This window comes from Macaca nemestrina, chromosome 7 (assembly GCF_043159975.1).
Source record: "Macaca nemestrina isolate mMacNem1 chromosome 7, mMacNem.hap1, whole genome shotgun sequence".
Taxonomy (NCBI): domain Eukaryota; kingdom Metazoa; phylum Chordata; class Mammalia; order Primates; family Cercopithecidae; genus Macaca; species Macaca nemestrina.
Genome location: NC_092131.1, coordinates 123,347,359 through 123,368,653, shown reverse-complemented (window position 1 = coordinate 123,368,653; position 21,295 = coordinate 123,347,359). Strand labels below are relative to the sequence as shown.

General features: G+C 55.9%; 1 protein-coding gene across 10 annotated transcripts in view; it reads right to left on the bottom strand.

Annotated features, from left to right (window-relative positions):
• Positions 1-21,295, bottom strand: part of LOC105491027 (leucine rich repeat and Ig domain containing 1) — a 203,854-nt gene that overhangs the window by 5,601 nt on the left and 176,958 nt on the right. The window contains exon 1 of one of the 10 annotated variants that reach the window (XM_011757127.3): positions 13,186-14,067. The exons of the other annotated variants lie outside the window; for them this stretch is intronic. Within the exon in view, the coding sequence (XP_011755429.1) occupies positions 13,186-13,191 (6 nt within the window). The 5' untranslated portion in view covers positions 13,192-14,067. Of the gene's footprint in view, positions 1-13,185; positions 14,068-21,295 lie in introns of those variants that run through there. 10 annotated transcript variants of the gene reach the window in all.

The following is a 21,295-nucleotide window of genomic DNA, read 5'->3' as shown; positions in this document are numbered from 1 at the left end:
GACAAAAGGTGAGAGCTTCCTAGTGACCTTGAGCAAAGAGGGAAACATGCTCTAAAGCCTCAGCATTTGGCATCTCTCCTGTAATGTATGTTTAATCCTGGCTCAGTCATGGGTGTGTGTGTCTCACCTGCTAGAGAGTGAGGTGCTCAAGGGCAGAGAGTGTGTCTGTAGCTCAGTGAAGTGTGGCACAGAACACACCCCCACGAATGTTCTTTGAAAGGAAACATGTGCATGAGTGAGTTTTTGCAGGGGTGGAAGCCCTGCTGATGGGGCTAACCCTCGATCAGGCCCACTGAGCAATGAGAGACCTGAGGAATTGAAGTATGTTGGAAGCCGGGCATGGTGGTGCTGCAATCCCACTGTTATCCCATTGTAATCCCAGCTACTCAGGAGGTTGAGGCAGGAGGATCACTTGAAGCCAGGAGTTCAAGACCAGGCTCGGCAACATAGTGAGATACCCATCTCCCACAAAAATTTAAAAATTAGCCAGGCATAGTGGGGCACACCTATAGTCCCAACTACTCAGGGAGACTGAAGTGGGAGAATCCCTCGAGCCCAGGAGTTTCAGGCTACAGTGAACTGTGATTGTGCCACTGCATTCCAGCCTGGGCAATAGAGCAAGACTCTCCATCTGTAAAAACAATAAATAAAATAAAATAAAAAAGAAATACATTGGTAGAAAAGCTGGTCAGCCTTGCCCTGTACAGCTGCCACCCCAGGCCTGGCAGTTGGTCCCACAGAGCCATGAGCCATGCTCCGTGGGAGCAGGACAGCTCTGGGAGGGTATGGGCTCTGAGATGCCTCATCCCATGCCTCTTACATGCAGCTGCCCTAACGGTGGGGAAGCTGAAGCTTGAGAGAGGCTAGGATGCCTGCCCAAGATGGCACAGCAAGGGCACAGCCCGCTGGGCCTAGTCTCCTGGTCTCCCACCCCCATGGGGTCCCTGTCATCTATGGATGGTGGCAGAGTCACGTCTGAGGGGTCACCCAAACTGCTGAGTGGGCAATGTGCCGCTCCTGCCATCCTGGCACCATTCATTCTGCCTGCTACTCCTGTAACTGTCAAGAAGAGGTATTTTATGCATTTTAATCAGTGTTTTATTTTGGATCCTTGCCCCCGAAGGGCTTCCTACAAGGGTAAGAGTTTAAAAATTGGACCAATAAATACAAAGGAAATAAAACATCAAAGGCAGGCAGGTGGGCAGGCAGCAGAGAGCTGTGCCTGGAGCACCACACACAGACCCAAAAGCATCCAGAGTCCTTCCCAGGCTCAGGTCAGTGGGGGACCTTGAGCCATCAGACCAGCACTGCAGAGGGCTGCCCCAGGCCCTGTGCTGCCCCACAGTGGAAGGGACAGGCTGCTGGCCACCGGTCACACCCTCCTTCATGTCCTGGGGCAGATACGGCCTGGTTCAGGCAACGCTCCCTGACACATGCAGTTCTCTGTGGCCAGCCTGCTAGAGAGTGATGGCTCAGTGATGCCTGCCCACTCTGGCGTGCACAGTAAGGGCTCCACTTCAGGATCCCTGAGGGTACCACCACCAGAAACTAGCCCTTTTCCAGCTGGAAGGTCGACATCCTCAAACCTTTCTTAAGGGTAAAGGGAAATGGGAGGCTCAGGCCAAAAACTGCAGTTTCACTGGGGCTGGAAAAATCTCTCTGGGGGCGGGGGGTGGCTCAGGATGGTGGGCTTCCTTCCTTGGGGCATCACATTCAGGGTGTGCCCCCAGGGTCTCAGGGTGAAGGAGGGTAATTAGGGGAGATGGAAGGGGCCTGGGATCACCCATGGACAGGTTCAGAGAACACTGAGAGGGCTCAGGAGTCACTCTGTGCAGCATCTGGAGTCACAGGCAGATGCTCAGGAGTCACAGGCAGCATCTGGAGGCCCACGGGGGCAGGGGCATGACTCCCCCACAGCATCCTCTCTACAGGCTCATCCACCAGGCACCTTCTTTAGAAAAGGGGAGGGACTAACACTTGGACAGCCCTGGCTATGGGCCAGGTTTGGGGCTTTTTTTTTAGATGGGAGTCTTGCTGTATTGCCCAGGCTGGAGTGCAGTGGCAAGATCTTGGCTCACTGCGACCTCTGCCTCCCAGGTTCAAGCAATTCTTTGGCCTCAGCCTCCCAAATAGCTGTGGTTACAGGTGTCCACCACTACGCCAGGCTAATTTTTGTATTTTTAATAGAGACAGGGTTTCACCATGTTGGCCAGGCTGGTCTCGAACTCCTGACCTCAAGTGATCCACCCACCTCAGCCTCCCAAAGTGCTGGGATCACAGGCATGAGCCACTGTGCCCAGCCAAGGTTTGGGGTTTTATACATATTGTCTCAGAAATGCTTTCAAAAGAGATCTTTCTTACCCATTTTACAAATGAGAAGAACAAAGGTTCTGAAAAGGGAATTTGCTTGCCCTGGGCCTGGGTCACAAAGCTAGAGGGTGGCAGAGCTCTGTCTCCTAGCTGGGCTGCCTGCTCCAAGAGCTGCCTGATGTGACACAGCGCTTAGACTCTGCAGGCCAGGCCAGGGGAGGGGCTGTCCTGTCAGGGTGGAGATAGGGTGAGGCCCCAGGGCTGAGGGAAGGCCCTAGTCCTCAGAGAGCTAGGCATCTGCCCACAAACCCGACAAAAGCAATTGGGGACAGGCATCTGCCCCAAAACCTGACAAAAGCCTTTCCCCAACTTCCAGAAAACGGTGTGTTACACGCACCATGTGTGCTCACTGTTTTTCCTCCACACTCCTTTCTTTCCTGTGCCTGCTGCTGCCGCCTGGGCCTCAATCTCACCTAATGTGGGGCTGGCTGAAGCACAGAATGGCAAGTTGAGTTATTTTAGGTTTATGGTATCAGTATTTCATAGTGCTCCCACTCAGCGTTCCTCAGGGACCGCAGGGATCCCCCTCCCCCAGCACACAGGCATGCAATCTGGCATGGAGGCATCTGCCCCATGAAGGCTGGGGCCCAGGGTCATCTGGGAGCTCAGCCTGGCTGTGTGGCCGGGGCAGTTCCTCATGGGGAAATGAGGAGGTGGGGAAACGAGGAGGTGTGTGCAGTCTTCGTCTTGCCTTGATGCCTGCTGTGCCTGTGAGTGAGTGGGCAGCAGGAGGGATGGAGCGAGGAGGACGGCAGGCCTGGGAAGGGGGCTAGAGAACTTTGGAAAGTCTGCCCAGGGCTCTGCCCAGATCCACTGCCAAGAACTGATGGGGAGAGCAGGAGAGGGAAAGAGTCAGAGACCAGGAGACACCCAGGAGACATGTGGTGGGTAAGGCTGCAGAGGAGAGGAAGAGAGAGGCAGAGAAAGCAGAGCGGGAGGAGGGGAGAAAGATAGGGACACAGGCTGGGGGCAGGGAAGGGAGAGACAGAGGCCAGAGCTTGCTCTGCAGGCACAACCACTCTCCCAGCCCCCACCACCTGTGCATGTCGGCCTGGGGCCTGTTAACACAGCCCCATCTTCGCCACTCCACCAGGTGAGTCTGAGCACTTCCATATCCAGGTGGGGAGGGAGACTCAGAAAGGTGAGGGGACTCACACCAGATCACCAAAGAAGAGGCAAGGCCCAGCCTGGGCTCCTTGTGACTTGTCCTCTCCCCGAGTCCCTGCCTGCCTGAGGTCCCTTCTTTGCTTCAGCTTCAGTATGACGGATCCGTTTCAGGAAATGATAAAGTGTGTTAGTGGGAACTGCGCCTGCTCAGAGATGACTGGGGTCAAGTGGCCAGAAGTGGAGGCGCAGTGGGGCCCATCTAGAGAGGACTGTGACGGTCACCCCGGCCTGGGTCTTTCCTTCTGTCGCAGTGGCCAACCATCCATTCCCCATGCCTAGAGGCCTCCTACTTGGCCTTCAGAAGCAGCCCAGGGTCTCTCCCCTGGGGGCTCTCCTCTAGCCTGGGAAGAAGGGACAGCCTCTGGTGGGTCCCCTCTGGATCTCTGGCCACCCTCTGCCCGCACTGCTGCTGGGCTTCTCCCAGCTCCGTTGGCACTTCTGCAGCCTCCTCTCCTGTGGCCCCCAGACTGAGAGCCTCCGAAGTGGGACCGGGCCTGATACAGCTCCACACTCCCAGGCCCTGCCTGCAGACGCGCCCACCTCAAAGGAGCAGAGAGAGCCCACCAGACAACTGCTGCGAGGGGCAGGACTCGCACTCTGCTCTCCAACTCCTAACCTAGCTCGTAATGAAGGAAGGCTTTGTGGTGAGGGGAGGTGCTATGTGAGCTCAGGCTGAAATACGAACATTTCCCACAGGCCTAGAAAGAGGCAGGGGGAGGGCACGTTCCACAGAGGGAACAGTGAGAGCAAAGGTGTGTAGTCGGGAAGGGACTTGTGGCCTGGTCAACTTGAGAGCATCCTGGGACTCCTAATGGCTTCTCTCCTAGCCCAAATCCTGACCCCGGTCCCTGGACTCCTTTTAAAGATGCTCCATTCTGGCTTTCCAGGGCTAATCCCTGCTGAGGTGTGAATGGCTGATAATGGCATAAGGTAGGAGCTGCTAATGGGAGAAACAATTCCGTCATTGGCCAGTCTAATCTTGGGAGCTGCCTCCTGGTCCATGGGGAGGTGGTGAGGCTGGAAGGCGGACCCTGAGAGTTGCAGTCCTGCGCCCAGGCTGAGCTCCTGCAGGAGAAAGCCTGGCAGAGTGCGCGGCTCCACCAGCCGGACCAGGCAGCCTGTGTCTGGCCGTTTCTCTGGGGGCTGGTCCGCCCTGCCCCCACCTGCCCCCCCTTTCCCCTCCTCCTCCTCAGCCCCCCATGGGGACAGAAAAATCAACCTGGAAGAAAACTGAGGTCATGTCCTTTGTCGTGTATAATTCTTTATTTTCCTCTCGCTCTTGGTTCTGGCAAAAAGTTGTTGGGTCCCCGGGGTGTCTGTGTGTGTGTGAGTGTGTGTGAATGTGTGTGAGTGGCTTGTGTGTGTGTGAGTGGCCTCTGTGTGAGTGTGGTGTGTGTGGCCTCTGTGTATGTGTGAGTGGCCTCTGTGTGTGTGTGGGGTGTGTGTGTGAGTGGCCTGTGTGCTGTGTCTGTGAGAGTGGTGTGTCTGCGTGTGTGTGTGTGAGTGGCCTCTGTGTGTGTGTGGGGTGTGTGTGTGAGTGGCCTGTGTGCTGTGTCTGTGAGTGTGGTGTGTCTGCGTGTGTGTGTGTGAGTGGCCTCTGTGTATGTGTGTGTGTGTGTTGGCTGCCCCTCCTCCCCCACTCTCTGGCCCCCAGCACCATCACTTAGGTGCGCTCTGGGAAGCTCCATCCTCTCCCACATGTGCTCACTGGCCTCAGCGCCCGCTGGAGGGTGCCGACTGGGCATGGTGTGGCTGTATGCCTGTCTGTCCTGGGTCACCCTGGGCAAGCACTCGGCCGCCCTGCACTGAAGGGAGGAATGCCCCTGTCCAGCTCACCAGGGCACAGTCATCTCGAGAGCTGCCAGCCTTCCGGCCAGCTCGCAGCCCCCGGCCACTTGTGGGATAAATTATGAATTTTAATTGTCAGAGCATCTGAGTGTTTCAAGGCTTCTATATATAGGCTCTGCCCTCCAGGAGCGGCAGGCTTGGTGGAGAGGAGTGGGAGTTGGGCAGGGCCAACAGGAGGCCCATTCTGGGTGAGTAAAGTGGGCTGCGTCCAGTGTACCCGGCCCTGCTGTGTGATCTTGGGGGAGTCCTGGACCACTCTGGGCCCTTCCTGCCCCTTGCACAAGGTTGCCCAGTACCCCCACTTGGATGGGAGCTGTCCCAGAGCTGAAGAGAGGCAGGTAAGTGCCTATTTGGGGGGATGACCTGAGGGGGACCCAAGGACAACCCCAGTCCTGCACCCCAGTATCTCCCTTCTCATGTCTTGAGATGCCAACCCAGGCTCTTGGGGACAGGAAGATGCCCCTCAAGGCCCCCAGCGCCATCCCCTGCCCAGGCCAGTGGCCCCTTGGGACATGCTTGCCACATCCCCATTGGTCCTCTCACATCTTCCTGGGGCTCCCAGGGGGACCCCTCTCTGCAGCCCCAGCCCTCAGGGCCTCTCTATTTGGGAACAGCTCAGGCCTGGAAACCAGTCAACCCCCACCTGGGAGAGCTATAGGCCTTGTGCTTGGGGTGGGGGGTGTCACAGCCTCATAGACTGAGGCTGGCAGCGAGAGGCTGAGAGGTGTGGTGGAATTAGCCTGGGATTTGGGATTAGCCAGAGAGCTAAATAGAATGATGATGAGAATGATGATTGGTAAAACCCTCATAGGTGGCCTTCGGTGTGCCAGGCATTATTTCAAGCACTTTGCATATAAAAATTCATTTAATCTCACACAAACCCATTGAGGTAAGTGCTGCCATTATCCCCATTTTGCAGATGGAAAAAGCGAAGCACAAAGAGGTTCCATAACTCGCTCGGGGTCAGTGTTAGCATGATTTGAACCCCAATTGTTTTGTTCCAGAGTCCATGCTCTTCATCACTTCCCTACAGTGCCTTTTTTTTTTTTTTTTTTTTTTTAAAGCTAACACTAACATAGCATTGGCTATGCGCCAGGCATGAACCTGTCTGATCTCCATAACCACCCTAAGAGGCTGGTATTATCCCCATTTTACTGATTAGAGAACTGAGGCACCAAGAGGTGATGCACCTTGCCCAAAGTCCCACAGTGATGAGTGGCAGAGCTGGGACTGGGCCTGAGGCAGTCAGACGCCCAGCTGTCCTGCCCACTCCTGCATACTGCCTCCTTCTGATTCAGGTTCAGGGGACTGCTGAGCTACGTGATCTTGCGCAAGTGGCTTTACCTCTGGGGACCACAAATTCCTCACTGGGAAGTGGGGACAGCAGACTTCACACTGTCCTCACTGCTGGGGGTGGAGAGTTCCGGGAGAGGGAGAGGAAGAGACATTTATATCGAGCACACACAGTGCTTTGCTGAATGACCCCACCACCCTTCACCACGCTACACACCCACTTCACTAATGAGGACACTGAGGCTCTGAGCCATTAGTTCACCTGTCCAAGGTCCTGAGCTTGTTTGGTTCCAAAGGCATAACACCCTTAGAGACCCTCACACAGATGAGGAAACTGAGGCCCAGGAGCATCAGGGACTTGTCCAACATCCCACAGCATCTCTGGGCTAGGGCCTTGGAAGGACCCCAGCCTCCCAACCGCAGCCACCTTCTGTCCCCAACATCATACAAGGGTCACATGGCCACCCCATGGCAGGGCTGGGTCACGGACAGGTGAGAGTTTGGGTTATTTCTGCCTCAAAAGGGGAAGAGTGAAAAATAACCCTCTAAAACATCACAAACCAAGGTCCAGTGAGTTCTGTATAACATGGACAGGCAGATTATAAATAAAACACTTGCCTCTCTCCCAGCACTGGCAGTTCAAAGCCCTCTCCACTCAAATGAATCTTGGCCACGCCACTGCCAGAGTCCATTTTTCCAACCTGGTAAACTGAGCCCAGTATCCAGGAGGTGATGGAGGCTCCAGTCAGACACACACAGGAGGAGTGTCCTGTTCAGGCACAATGGACGCTACCACTCAGCTGCCCGTTCATAAGAAGCCCAGACTTGGGGGAGGAACTGGCACCTCTGCAAATCTCTAAGGAGCGTATCAAGGCAGAGGCTGCAAAGGTCCACTGCAGGCCCAGAGAGGGGAGCCAAGACCCACGTTCGGCTCAGTTTGAGGAATCCGATGAGACATTACATGGCTCAGGACAGAAGGTCTGCCTCAGTGGTAAGTGAGCAGCCCATCATGGGAGGCATGCAAGCTGAGACCATGGATTAAAGCGACTACAGGAGGCCTCCTCTGCTGGGATCTATACCTCAGTAGCCCCTCTCAGCTCTGAGATGCCCCTGTGCTGCACCCAAGTAAAGGGACTTGAGATAGCTGGTCCCCGCCCCCCCGCTTCCCCATCCCCGCCATCTGCTGTCCTGCACCGGGCTAGGCAGAAGAAACGTGCTGGCCAGGCCCCCACCCCCTCCCAGAGCCGAGGGCAGGTTTTCTGCAGAGGGAAGCAGAGGAGGTGGCAGAGAGAGATTAATTCCCCGAAATGGGAAAAAATAGAAAAACACACACACCACACACCCTAATAACATGTAATAAGAGGTTGGAGACGAGGAACAAATGCCCTGGTAATGTCACCCTGGCGGCAATCAATTTGGGTGTCACATGAAATAGGCATAATTATTCCGCCAGCCCCGGTGCTCGTCTTTAACCAGCTCCAGGGGCCCAGGCCCAGGCGGGAAAGGCAGCGTGGAATCAATCGTTGGTGCACCAGGCTGGCAGAGGAAGCTGCTCCAAATTAGCCTGGCAGCACCCAGCTTCTCAGACCCTCTGGACCAGCAGGGATCTGGAGGGCCTCGCGTGTGGGGGCCCTGCAATGCCCAGGAGTCACCTTGCTCAGCCACCCCTCATTCCATCCATGAGCAGGAGCAGTCAGAGAGGACTCCCCAAGGAAGTGAGAATGGAGGAGGAGCAAGCACACATGTGTTCCATCCGGGGTTCATTCCCTGGGTCACCAAACTCTTATTAAGCACTCACCAATGCCAGGCCTCATGCCAGGTGCACAGGGCGGCTGTGCAGGAGGTGGGGATGCTGAAATAATGAAACACAGGCTCCCTCCACCTCCTAAGTTAGGACTACTCCTTCCCATCCTGGGATAAACACAAAACCTCTGGGGTTCCTGGAATTTGCTATCCTTTGTTTGCACTAAACGTGCAGGGACTTAAGCCCTTCTTGCTCCTCCTTCATCCCACTTGCTTGTGGAGTCCTCCCTGATTGCTTGTACCCATCCCAGACTTCAGGGATGGTAGAGACAGCATTCCCACAACTGGGGGAATGGGTGCCGATGGGATGACTGCTTAGTGAGCACCCAGTACACACTGGCTGCTGCCCATCTCAACCCCCATTTCATATACCAGAAACCTTGAATTCCAGAAATGCAAATCAAGGCCATCATGAAATACCATCTTACATTCATTCAATCAGTAAAAATCAAGCCCCCTGACAATACCAAGTGTTAATCAGGATGGGGTGCAATGGGAACCCTCATCTCCTGCTGGGGTGACACAAACTGGTCTAACCAATTTGGAAAACACTTTGGCAAATATCCTAGTAAGGGTGAATGTGAACATGCCCTACAGGCCAGCAATTCCACTCCTAGCTCTGTGCCCCAGAGACACTGCACGTTGCCTCAGAGATGGGAGGAGAAGGTTCCTGGCAGTACTGTTTCTAAGAGCAAAAAATGGAAATAACTTAAATGCCCATTGGTAGGAGAATGTTAATTACACTTTTAGGATCACATGACAGAACATTATACATCAGTAAAAATGAGCTACATCTATTATTCACAATATAGATGAAGCTTAAATGTGATGAAGAAAAAAGGTAAATTCCAGAGGACTGCATACAGTTCATGCTCTTTTTATAAAGTTCAAAAATAACTAAAACAGAACTACTTATATATGTTAAAATATATAATTTTAAAGAGGCAAGGGATTGTTAAATATATGATTTAGAGTAGTCATTGAAAAAGAGGTGATGGGACGGGGTGTGCAGGAGCACATGGGAAGGTGTACATCATTATTGGATTGCTGGTGTTTAAGTTGGAGAGTAGGGTAACAGTGTTCATTATAGTATTATTACTACTACTATGATTAATACTAAATGCCTCGATTAATTAATTAACAGGCTAGGCCTGGATTAGTGAGTAACAGCCGAAGCCTAGAGGTCAGGAAGGACGCATTCTAGACTGAACCGCAGGCTTGCAAGCTGGGGACTTAGAGCAAGTCACTCACCACCTCTCTGGCTCTGTTTTCTTAGGTATAAAATCAAACCTCTGCACCTACCACCTACAAGGATAAGATCATGAGCATATCACTGATGTAAACTATGAGTAGCTAGCACTTCTTAAGGGCTTATTGTGTACCAGGCACTGTTCTAAATGTTTTGCATATGTTAGCACACCTAATTGTCACATCCTCCCTTGAGGTGAATACTATTGTTACCCTCACTTTATGGATAAGGAGACAGGCCCAGAGAGATTAAGCAACTTGCCCAAAGTTACAGAACTAGGCAGTGGTGGAGCTGAGACTTGAGCCCAGGTTTTGGCTCCGGGGTCCACACTCTTGACAACTTCGCTATGAAATAACATTGAAGAAACTGAACACACACAAGTAGATTGTTGTCAGCACAGCTCTACTGAGCCCATACAGCACCCAGGGATATTCATTCGTTCATTCATTCACTTGCTCGTTCATTCATTCATTCATTCATTCATCCACAACTAAACAAAGGTCAGCATCAAGAATGCCTCAAATGTATTGGAAAATGAACCTGCCTTCTCACACTCTTCCTACAAAGAATCTTCCCTGATTCTGGAGTCCCCTGCTTTCTGTGTCTCTGCAGTCTGCTACTTCCCTAGGACTCAGCCAGTCTCCCTCTCTTCCTAAAGCACCTCTGACAACCTTAACCCCCAGGGAGAAATCCCACCCTTCTCTGAGCGTCTGTGTGGGCTAGTGAGTACCGTTTGTCTCTTCCCAACTCCTGCCTGGGGCATCTTTGACATCACCTAGCTCTGTGCATTCATGCACAGGTAGTCCTTGCTACTAGCCAACAGCTACTCTCTTGTACCTCCAAGGGTCTGTCCCATCCCAGGGGCCAGGCAGGAGGGCCAAAGGAAGGGTACTAGGATTGCTCAGGGTGTTCAAGGCAGATCCTGCTTAGCCCAGAGCCGAGCAGGCAGCTTGGTTAGGATGTCCAGAACAAATGCATGCGTGACTGGGCTGGTACAATATTCAGTGCAAACAAGTGTGGTTTTATACTGTGGGTGACTGGGGAAGGAGGGGCAGTGACCTGAAGCAGGCAGAGGCTTCTTGGAGGAGGGGGTCAGGAGAAAGAGAGGAAAGGACCTCTTGTGAAGGGATGCAGGGCCAAGCCCGGTGAGGATGGGTGGATACGTGGCGGAACTGGTGGAAACAGAACAGAAAGCCTCCAGAGGCTAACCATGGAGGTGGGTGGGGCTGGAAGGCCACTTTCACAGAGTGCCACACACAGGACAGCTAGCCCAAGAAGACTCCAGCCAGCAAGCTAAGGTTCTGACTCTGAAACCACCACACCTGCTGCACCCCCCTCCCTGGCCCTTCCCTGTTCCACTTCCTCTCCCCTCCCACCGACACGCTGCCTCAGGCCTCCTTGGGACACTGCACGAATGACTGCACTGCCTTCTCTCCCAACAGGAACACACCCCAACCCCAATTGTGCTTCTCCAGATATCTGCTTCCACAGGCGCCTGAAAAGCAGCACCACAGGAGCCCTCACTGGCACCAGGGATCCCGTCCGGCCTCATGCAGAACAACCACCCGCCTCCACAAGGGTTGTTTTTTTGGGGAGTGGGGTGGGGGAGGTCCCTCTGGGAGTCTGGGTTTTAGAAAACAATACCCAATATAGGAAAAATGGATGCCCAGAGGGCAGAGGATGAAGATGAGCCCAGGTGAAAGAGGACTATTGCAAGGCGTAGTCTCTCCACCTCCCTCCCAGTCACACAGGGCCCTTGGCTTTGAGCACATGCCCATTCCCCTAAAAGCTGGTTCCCACTCTAACTCCAGACCCTGGGGACCACTGCAGCTTTAACTAAGCCCTACCCACGGGCTCACACTTAAATTATCAGGGGGTGGTGAGGGGGCCAGAGACAACCAGAACACCACAGGGGGCCTGTCCGTGCGGTCGCTAAGCCCCTTCCAGGAGGGGCAGCTGGGTGCTGCTGGGAGCCCCGATCTGAGTCCGTGCCCTCTTTCAGCACGGTTCCAAGGAGTTCTTGGTCTCTCCCCTGTGCCACCCTATACTCTCCTTCCCACCTTGGGCCATGGGTAGAAAGCAGGAAGGACAGGCATGCTGTCCCAGTAGACCTGCTGCTAGCGCCTTCCCAGAGGCGTGAGGATTTTGAGCTCCTTCCTGGCTTATACAAGGACAAAGGGTCTGGGAGCAGCTGGCCCTCTTCTCCTCACTGACACTCTGCGCTGGATCTGGGGAAGCCCCAGGCTCTCTGCCACCTGGGTGTCCCGGCTCATTGCTCCCTGGGCATGGGAGGCACCCGTGCTGAAGCCGCTGGCATAATGACCAGCAGGGTTGAGCCCAGAGCTGCGGGCCAGGCTGGGCTATGCGCCCTCTGGCTGCCCAAGCCAAGCAGAGGACTGATGGAGGGCTGGGGGAGCAGGAAGGGGCTGTCCAGATGCCACAGGCCCCACCTCAGGGCCTCCTGCACTCCCACCCGCTCAGGGCAGAGCCGTTCCCATCCTCTCAGACTCCCTTCTCCCCCACCCCAATTCCAAGGCCTCTGAGAACAAAGAGGAGGTGCTGGCACAGTCGGGCTGGACCCGGCTGCGACCCCAGCAGGAACCTGGAGGGGGCTGCCCACTGACCTGGCCCCACCCCTCCTCAAAGTGGGATCCGCCCGGAGGGACACATCTCCTGGCATGCCTTGAGAGCAGAGAGCCCACAGCCCACCCCGAAAAGGGCGTGAGGGGGAGCAGGAGGCTCCCTCCTTACCTCCCTCTTCTCAGCTGGTTCCCACCTCCCACCCGCTCTGCCTTAGAATGAAAAGTGGGGCAGGAGGAGGTGAGAAGCCCAGGCTGAAGGCAGACAAAGGGGAGGCCCCTAAAGGGTTCCTGGGCTCTCCCGGTCCCCAACTCCTTTCCCTCCACTCTCCCTCCTCCCCATCTCCTTTTCACTGGGCTGGAGCTGGAAAGGGGCGATGCTTGTGTGTGGTGGGGAGCTGCCATCCAGGCTGGAGCTTGTGGAGAAATCCAGTCCCTGACCTGTGTCCACCAGCTAGGGAGTGTCTGGCGCTGATGGGGGCTGCCTGGGGTCACCTGGGGTCCACGAAGGGAGGTACCTACCCAGGGCTGAGCAGGGGGCTTACCCTCTAGAGTGACCAATACTCAGAATGGGAGGGGGGACAGGGAGGGAAGACCAGAGCAGGGCTGGGACACCCGTGGGGACCCCGCCCCAGCTCCAGGCTCCCAGCTTACAAACCCTGAATTTGTTGGGGTTGGAGGGAGGGGAGGTGGGAAAGGAAGAATCATCATTTCTGAGGCTTGAGGGGAAATCGGGCCTGTGACCCCAAAGGAGGTCTGGGTGGCACCGAGGTGCCCTGCAACCCCAGGAGGGCGCAGCCAGGGCCGACGGCGGCCCCCAGGGGCGCTCGCCGCGGGGCTGCCCGCTTGGGGCTCGGCCGCGGCCGCCTGGCTCACCTGCATCTCGGGCGCGCCTTCGGTCCGCTCGGCTCGGTCACCAATCGCATGTCTCTCCAGCCGGCCCGGCCAGGCCCCAGCCCCTGCCCAGCCCCCTCCTCCGTCTCCTCCTCCTCCGACACCTCCGCCCGGCAGTCCGCGCGCCCTCGCGGGGCTGGCCGTCTGTCTGTCCGCCCCGCGCGGGCGGGAGCCGAGCCAGAGCCGGGGCCGGGGCTCAGGAGTGGGGAGGCGGGAGGCCGCGGCCCCGGCGGGCGGAGGGGCAGGTGCGCTCAGGATGCGCGACAGGGGCTCCGCGAGCCTGCTTCAGCGCCCTGGGCCGGCCCGGAGCCGCCGCCGCCGCCTCTGCCGCTGGGGCCGGGGTCGAGGCCGGGCGCGCTCCGCCGCGGGGCCGGGGCCGGCGGGCAGCGGCCGCGCATGCTGCTCGGCGCCCCGCGTCGGTAGAGGGGCCGGAGCGGCGCGGGTGGGGACTCCGCGCCCTCCGGGGCCAGGACCGGGACCCACCGCCGCCGCCGCCGCCTGCGCTGTCGTCCGCCGCCCGCTCCGGCTCCCGCGCCGGCTCCCGCTCGGGCTCCGCGCTCTGCAGCGGCGCGGGGAGGGAGCGCTAGGAGCGAGCCAGGGAGGGAGGAGGGACCGAGGGAGGAGGGAGCGAGCGAGCGGCGGGAGCCGGGCGGGGGAGGAGAAGGCGCGGCCGCAAAACCTGGTGGTGGTGGTTGGGGGGTGACTCGTCTCCTTTCAGCGGAGGGGGCGGAGAGCGAGGGGCGCCCCAGCCGCTGCCCTGCACGTTTAGGGCAGCGAAACAGGCAGGGCGGCGCAGGCGAGGGGCGCACCAGCCAGGCGCTCCAGCTCTGCACACGGCCGCGCCCCTCCGGGTTCGGGGCTCAGGGCGAGTCCCGGGCCAGCCGGGTCTCTGGGAGTCCGGCGTGTGGTCCTCCCTGGGTGTATGCGCGCACACTGTTGTGTGTGATTTTGTGTGGCCACATGCGTGTGCATGTGAGCGCGCCAGTGTGTTTACACGTGTTAACTGGGCTGTGGACGAACACACGCACGAGGACGGACAGGGCTCCCCACCAGAACAGGGTTGTTTGGAGGGCGGCATAGGAGGCCGACCGGGAGCCCCCGTCCTGGCCCTGTTCCCTCTTCTCGGAAAGTCAGTGAGCCTGCAGGGTCCACATCCTGGCGCGGGAGGGCGAGTCAGTCAGAATGGGAAGCTCCAGGGGACGGCGAGGAAGCCGCGCTGGCCCGGCAGCTCTACCCAGGAGCGGGGTCTCGCGTACCTCCTCGCGGCCAGGGTCCCCGCCCAGCCTGGCTTCCTGCCCAGCAGAGGGCGGCAGGCCTCTCTGACCCGCTCCGTCCGGAGGCTCTGCACCCAGCGGCCAGCAGAGGGCAGCGCAGAGCCTCCGTCTGGGCTTGACTGTTCCCTCCTCCCGGAACGGTCCCGGGGATCCTCGGCTGGGGCCACAACTTCAGATGGGCCCAAGGAATGGGACCTCTCCTCGGAGATCCAGATCCTCCTTGAAACTCAGATACAGAAACTAGGCCAGCAGGGATGTCTTGGCAAAGCCTGCAGAGTAGGTTACCACTCTCAGGACCTCACCTGTTTTCCCTGTACTACCCCCTCCATCTCCTTGAAGCCAGACGCCCTTTAACACCAAGCCAGTTTTATTAGAATAACCATCAATGCTGACACCACCCGGCACAGGCATCCCTTCTCCACTGCTGGGAACAACCCATTAGCACAAGAATAATCCTAATAGCTTGAGTCCACAGGGGCAGCTGAGGCTGGGGGAGGGGATCTAGCCTAAAGCCTCTCCGATTCTGGGGCAGACCCTGGAATCCCACTTCCAGTGACACCCCCTGCCCGACATCATTGCAGAGATGCCTGGCTGCCACGGAGGGACCTCTCCCCACCCCCAACAGCACCTTGTTTCTTCGCTGTTCTGCCTCAAGCACAGCCCAAAGACTTGCACAGACCTTCTGTTCCAGCTGCACCATTTCTGGGTACTTCTCAGTCTCTTTGGCACACCGTTGCTCTGGACAGTCCTGTCTGGAGCACTTTCTCCTGTCTCCCATCCTCATCCTAGGCCTAGCTAGAGCCGCCTCCTAGCAGGTGTCCATGATATGCTCAACTGTGAACTGTATGTTCACCCTCCAGCAACTCTGGGGGAGGCACTATTGTTCCCCTGTGACAGAGGGAGGAAAACCCAGGCCCAGAGAGGTTCCAGGCTCTGCCCATGGTCACACAGCCAGCAAGGCACACACAGCAAGGCACGGAAAGGGAATTGGACTCGCCTTCTAGGGCTGAGTGGACCAGCAGGGGGCAGGCTCGGCAGAAGGACTTACAGGTGGGAGGGGAAGCGGGGAGGGAAGCACAGGAGTCCCCCTCCCTCTCAGGGCCCAGCGCAGGCGGCTCCCCGGTCCCTCAACTCCGCGCTGCCTGGACCCCTCTCCAGACTCCCCAGCCCCCCCCACCCCGGCTGTTTGTGAGCTACCCGTGCGCTCCCGCCCTCCCGCGCCGCCTCCTCCCACCAGCCCGACAGGAATAGACGCTCGCTGGCTTCTGCGTAAAGGCTCCGCCAGGCACCCGGCGGGCGCGCAGTCCCGCTGGGGGGCGGGGGCGGGGGCGAGGGCTATTCCTGGTGCGGTGACTGACGCACGCAAGGCGCGGCCACCACATCTCTCCGCCCCCGACTCACCTGCTCCCTGCCTCAGTGATCTCGCCGGAGAAATGGGGGAGAGACCAGTCCTTCCACCCCGCAAGCCCCAGGTGCTACCGGAGGAAGCTGGGATCCTGGGTTGGGGTATTCTGGGGTCCTGGGTTGGGGTATTCTGGCGCCCTCAATAACCCTAACCCTCCGCGCCTCGGAGGCAGCAGGGATGACCACAGAGCTGTGTCTGGGAGGACGGGCCCCTTGGCCTCGGTTCTCCACTGTCAATGGCATCCAAGCCATTACCCCTTCCCTTTGTCTCCAAAAGACATGACCTCTCCCAGCTCTCCCTGTTTTATTCCAGTGGAAACGATGGGGAGCTTTGGGGGAACAACCTGGAGGAGAGGGCTTTTTTAGGGTCTAGCTTGGGCCTGGTGAGAGTATGGGCCCCTGACCTTGTCACCTAGAGACTCCAGGAAAAGGGGGTCTGTCACTGGGTCCTCACCAGTCACCTCTGCATGAGCTGTGGAAGAGGAATCTCTCCTCTCCTGTCTGGTGGGGTGGTTCCCAGCAGAGTCCTCTCAGGGGTCCCAGGGCCATGGAGAATGTGACACAGCGGAATGGCCAGTCCAAGTCTTCTCTGGCACAACCAGGGGATCATGTCCAGGAGCTACAGCTGAAGAATGTTCCCCCGCACCCCAGGCAGCTGGCCCACTCGTGCCATGCCTTTTCCCTGATTTCTACCTGTGCTTTAAAACCTAACCAAGACCCATCTCTTCTATTCCTGCCTCCTCTTCCCAGACTGAAATGACCTTAGAGGCAGGGCCCCAGTCTTTTCCCTCTATCCTTACACTAGGAGCTCCCAAGAGCAGGTTTGAGACTGCGTGTCTCATAGGTGGGCACACAGCAGACCCTGGCTGCAGGCTGAGAACTCAGCAAGTCCCAATAAAGCAGGAGCCGGTGGCTGGAAGGAGCCAGCCTGACTGCTCACTGCAAAGCGGAGAAGCTGGAATGGGTTTGCCGGGGAACACAGGAGGAGGGGATAAGGCCCTCCAACATGTATTCAGCCCTTACTATAAGCCAGACTCAGCCACACTTCACATCTTTGTCTCTCTGCGAGATTGGCATTGCTGTCCCTACTGTACAAATGAGAAGACTGAGGTTCTGGGAGGGCTGGTGACTTGTTCAAGTTCACTCTGTGCATGAGTTACAGCTGGGCTTTGAAGCTCTGTGTGTATCTGATGTTAGTCCTGCTCTCCCCTCACAAAGAGGCTGAGAAGGCAGGCGGCGGAGCTGGGGTGAGGACCAAGGGTCCCCCAGGCACATAAAGGAGAGGGTGGCGCACACAGGCCTGCCTACATGCCTGCTCTATGCTGGTCCTATCCACTGGCATCCCAGTAGCTCGCAGGGTTTTACGATGATGATTATTTCTGAAGGCACTTGAAATTAATGACGGCTCTAAAATGGCTGGGACAGCACAGTCATTGCTGAGACCTCTAATTAGCAAGAAAAACAAAGACCAGGAGCCTGGGTGGCGAGTGGGGGCTGGGCAGCTGACATTGGGCATGGAGCAGGGCTGGGAGAGTGAGGTGGAACCAACATCCAGCTCGTGGGCCCTGTGGAGCTGGGTGCTCAGGTGGACCCCGTGTTCTACTTTATGCCACAAGTTAACTTATTAACTTGCTGTATGACCTTGAGGGGATCCCAGCCCCTCCCTGGGCCAAAGATTCCCCAGCTATGCAATGAGGGGTTGCCCTGGGGGGTCTCTAAGTTCAGGGCTCCTTGGATGACCCTGAGCCCCTAAAAGGCTGAAGCCCAGAAGCTGGGGGCCATGTAGCCTCCAGAAGCCACCACAGCGACCCAAAGCCCTCCAAGCGGGGGTTGCTGGGGCCGCTGTGTAATGAAGTACTAGGCTAGAGTGAAGTGGATCGAGAAGTGGCAGAAAATCCATAGGTCAGACCGTGTGCTGGTGCACTGTGGAGGCCAGCCAGGGATGGAAACACCTGAAGGGGCTAGCGGGACAGTCCCTTCTTGGAGGTGGTCCTGGAGATGTGGCCAGGTATACAGCCTTCCTGTCCCCTCCTGACCCCCTCCTCGAGAGTCAGAGGGGACTTAAGGACACGAGCTTCCCATGTAAGCATGTCACAAAGGGTCAGGCCTGGGTATCTTAAAGGAAAGTCCCTCATCCACTGCTGCCCAAGTCTGGATCCTCCACATCCTGCATGGGGCATCCAACATGGGGAAGGCAGAGGGGCTCACCTGGAGGGGTCCTCTTCCCACAGTGGCTGGCCCAAGTTGGTGTGGAGATATGCAGGTTCCCAAGGAGCATCCATGGTGGGTGTAGGCTGAGGCCAAGACTCAAGGGCAAGGGTGTGGGAGGCCCACCCCCTTAACTGGGGCACCCTCTTCCCTGGCATTTACTTCATGCTTGTCTTGTCATCGACACCTTTCTCAGCCCCTCAAATCCTCTCCCCTTCCAATTCAAGTCCCTGTGTGTCCCCTTCCTTCCAAAAACCTGCTCTGAGAACCTCACTTTCCCCTCAGGTGGGGCTATGTGTCCCTGGGCACCTTCCTGAGTCTCAGTTTCCTCCTCTGTGAGATAATGTCAGTTTCATGGGAGTGGTGTGAGGGTCTCATGACTTAATGTGTGGCTGGTATCTACCTGATGCCGATGCGGTAGGAGCCTGATAAACACAGGTATTTTTAGGTGATCATACTGACTGTCATGGTCACTGGCTGCCTCCTGACCCCTCCTCTGTAAAGTCAGGACTGTATCCTAAGGTCCCTTTCAGCATTCTGACTCAGAGACATCTGGACCACATTCTCTGTCCCCTGAGAATCAGGAACACCCTGAGGGCATGCATTGACCTTGCCTCCTCCAGTTTCCACAGCCAGCCCAGAGCCCCGATTCGAGGGTCTGATGTCTGTAAATTACACCTGACTGAAGTCTCTTAATCAGGAAGGCCCAGTGGATTTCCCTAGAGAGGAGGGCCAGGGTATGGGGGCAGGGATACTCTTGAATCCACACTTCTTACTCTCTCTCACCTTGGGGCTTTGGCCACCCATGCCTCCGTGGAAATGTTTCAGCACCAGTGACATGTCACTTGTCTAGAAGTAACGTAGTCAGCAGCCTCCCCTACTGGGAATCTCACCGGGAATCAGGGGAGGCCCAAAGGCTCTTGGAGGACTCATGACAGAAGCCCTGGCAGAGAAATGAGGTCTGGGCCTGGCCCCCACTCAGTGCTGCCACAGCCCTTCTGCACTTAAGTTTATTAACTTAAGCCCTTCTGCACTGGGTGGCCTGGCTGCTGTGTCTACAGTGGCTGAGAGGAATTGGTCTGGGGCCAGTCAGTGAAGCGTCCCTCAGCACTACCCGCTGAAGTCCCTCCAGGAAAACACCCAATGTTCCTGACCTTGAGTTAGGATGCAGTTAGCTGTTCTTAAGAAGTCAAGGAAGTGTGCACTCCATTAAAAAAATTAAATTAGGAGCAAAAACAACAACAAAAAAACAAATAGAAAATGTAAAGAGATCACTCCCTGGCTCCATGGGAACTCGGGCTCTGTGCTTGGCAGAGAGGTTCCTTCTGAGAGCCTGGCTCGGCTGTCCCCATGGATCATGTCAGGGGGAATTTGAGCTAATGTGTGCAAACAGGCAGCGCTATTAGCAATCCATTCATTAAGCGCTTGCCTTAAGTTCTGTTGTGCAGGAGACTTGTTTATTAACTTAAGTCGGAGCCTGTTATTAAGTCAAAGACAGCATAGTGGCTTGAAAGGTGCCCAGCATCAGGGCCAGGCAGTCTTAGGTTCCAGTTCTGACTCTGTCTCTGACTCCTGTGTGACCCTAGGCAAGTCACTTTACCTCTCTGAGTCTCAGTTGCCCAGTGATAGGCAGACCCTAAGCCCACTCCCAGTGGTCCCTGCCCTACTTGTGTAATCCCCTCCCCTTGAGTGTGGGCTGGATCAATGGACCCACTTTTAATGAATAGAATACAGCAGAAGTGACGCAATGTCACTTGTGAGATTAGATTACAAAACAACTGTGGTTTCCATCTTAGGTACCTTTTCTTGATCACTTGCTTTTTGCTATGAGGAGGGCCAGTTGCCATGTTATGAGAAGCCCACATGGAAAGGAACTGATGTCTCTAGTCAACCCCCCATGAGGCCCTGGGGCCTTCCAATAGCCACTCGAGTGAGCTTGGAAACAGCTCCTCTTTGAGTTGAGCATTGAGATGACTGGAGCTCCGGCTGATGTCTAGATGGGAGCCTTGTGAGAGACCCTCAGCTAGAGGTACCCAGCTAAGCCTCACCTGGATTCCCAACTTACTGAAACTGGGAGGTAATAAATATTTGCTGTTTTAAGCTAAGTTTTGGAGTGATTTGTTATGCAGCAATAGATAACTAAACCCATGCTCCATCTGTAAAATGGGTATAATAACTCCTTTCTCCCAGTGTGGCGAGGGCATTGAGATAAGGCAGGCGAAGTGTCTGCTCTCAAGGGGGGCAAGGAATGGCACAGCAACTTGGTGGTTATCCAGTAAAGGTGAAAAGATGCACACCCTATGACCCAGCAGTTCCCTAAAGTATGAGCACAAGAAGGCAAGCAGAGGAGCGCTCATGGCGGGATTGTTTGTTACAGCGAAACACAGGATGGGCCTAAGTGCCCATCATCAGGAAAAGGAATGTACAGAACGTGGTACATTCGCACAATGGAATACTATGCAGCAATGAAAACAGCTATGCTGGAGTTACTTGCATCAGCATAGGTGATCTCATAAACACGATGTGGAGGAAAAAACATATGTACAAGCTATACCATTTATCTCAAGTTTAAAAACAAGCCCCAAACCCTATAAACTGAACATGGATACCTACAAATATAGGAAAAGTATTAAAAAATGCAGAACAGTGATTAACACCAATTCCAGAGGACTGTCACCTCGAGGGAGAGAGAAGGGGAGGTGGCAGTCAGGCCTATCCTGATTCCCACACTTCGAACCCCACACCATGAGCAGCACAGTGGTTCTAAGTGTGTTATCCACTCACTCAGCAGCCCACTCAATCCTCTCAGCAATGCTATGGGCTCCCTTCTCTTCTTATGGGAGGAAACTGAGGCGCACAGAATCCAGGGAGATATTCCTGGGCTTTCCAGTCTAGTGGGAAGCCAGGGCCTGGTTCCTCACTCTGTCATTAACTTGGAGGAGTCCACATTATCTCCCTGGCCTCAGTTTATTCTTCTGTGGCTTGGGAGACACTCACTCCTTTCTCTTGATAGGTGTGGCTTGAGAGACTTGCAAAGTCTTGATTAATCAACCTGGAATATTTGCAGAGACCCTGTGAGCCAAGCCTGGTGCCAGCTACATGGCAGGGGAGACTAAAAACAAAGAAGTGTGGACAAGAGAAGGTGTAAATAAGACAATTCAATCCAACATAATTCAGTATGGTTCATTTTCACATGGGCTGAATTC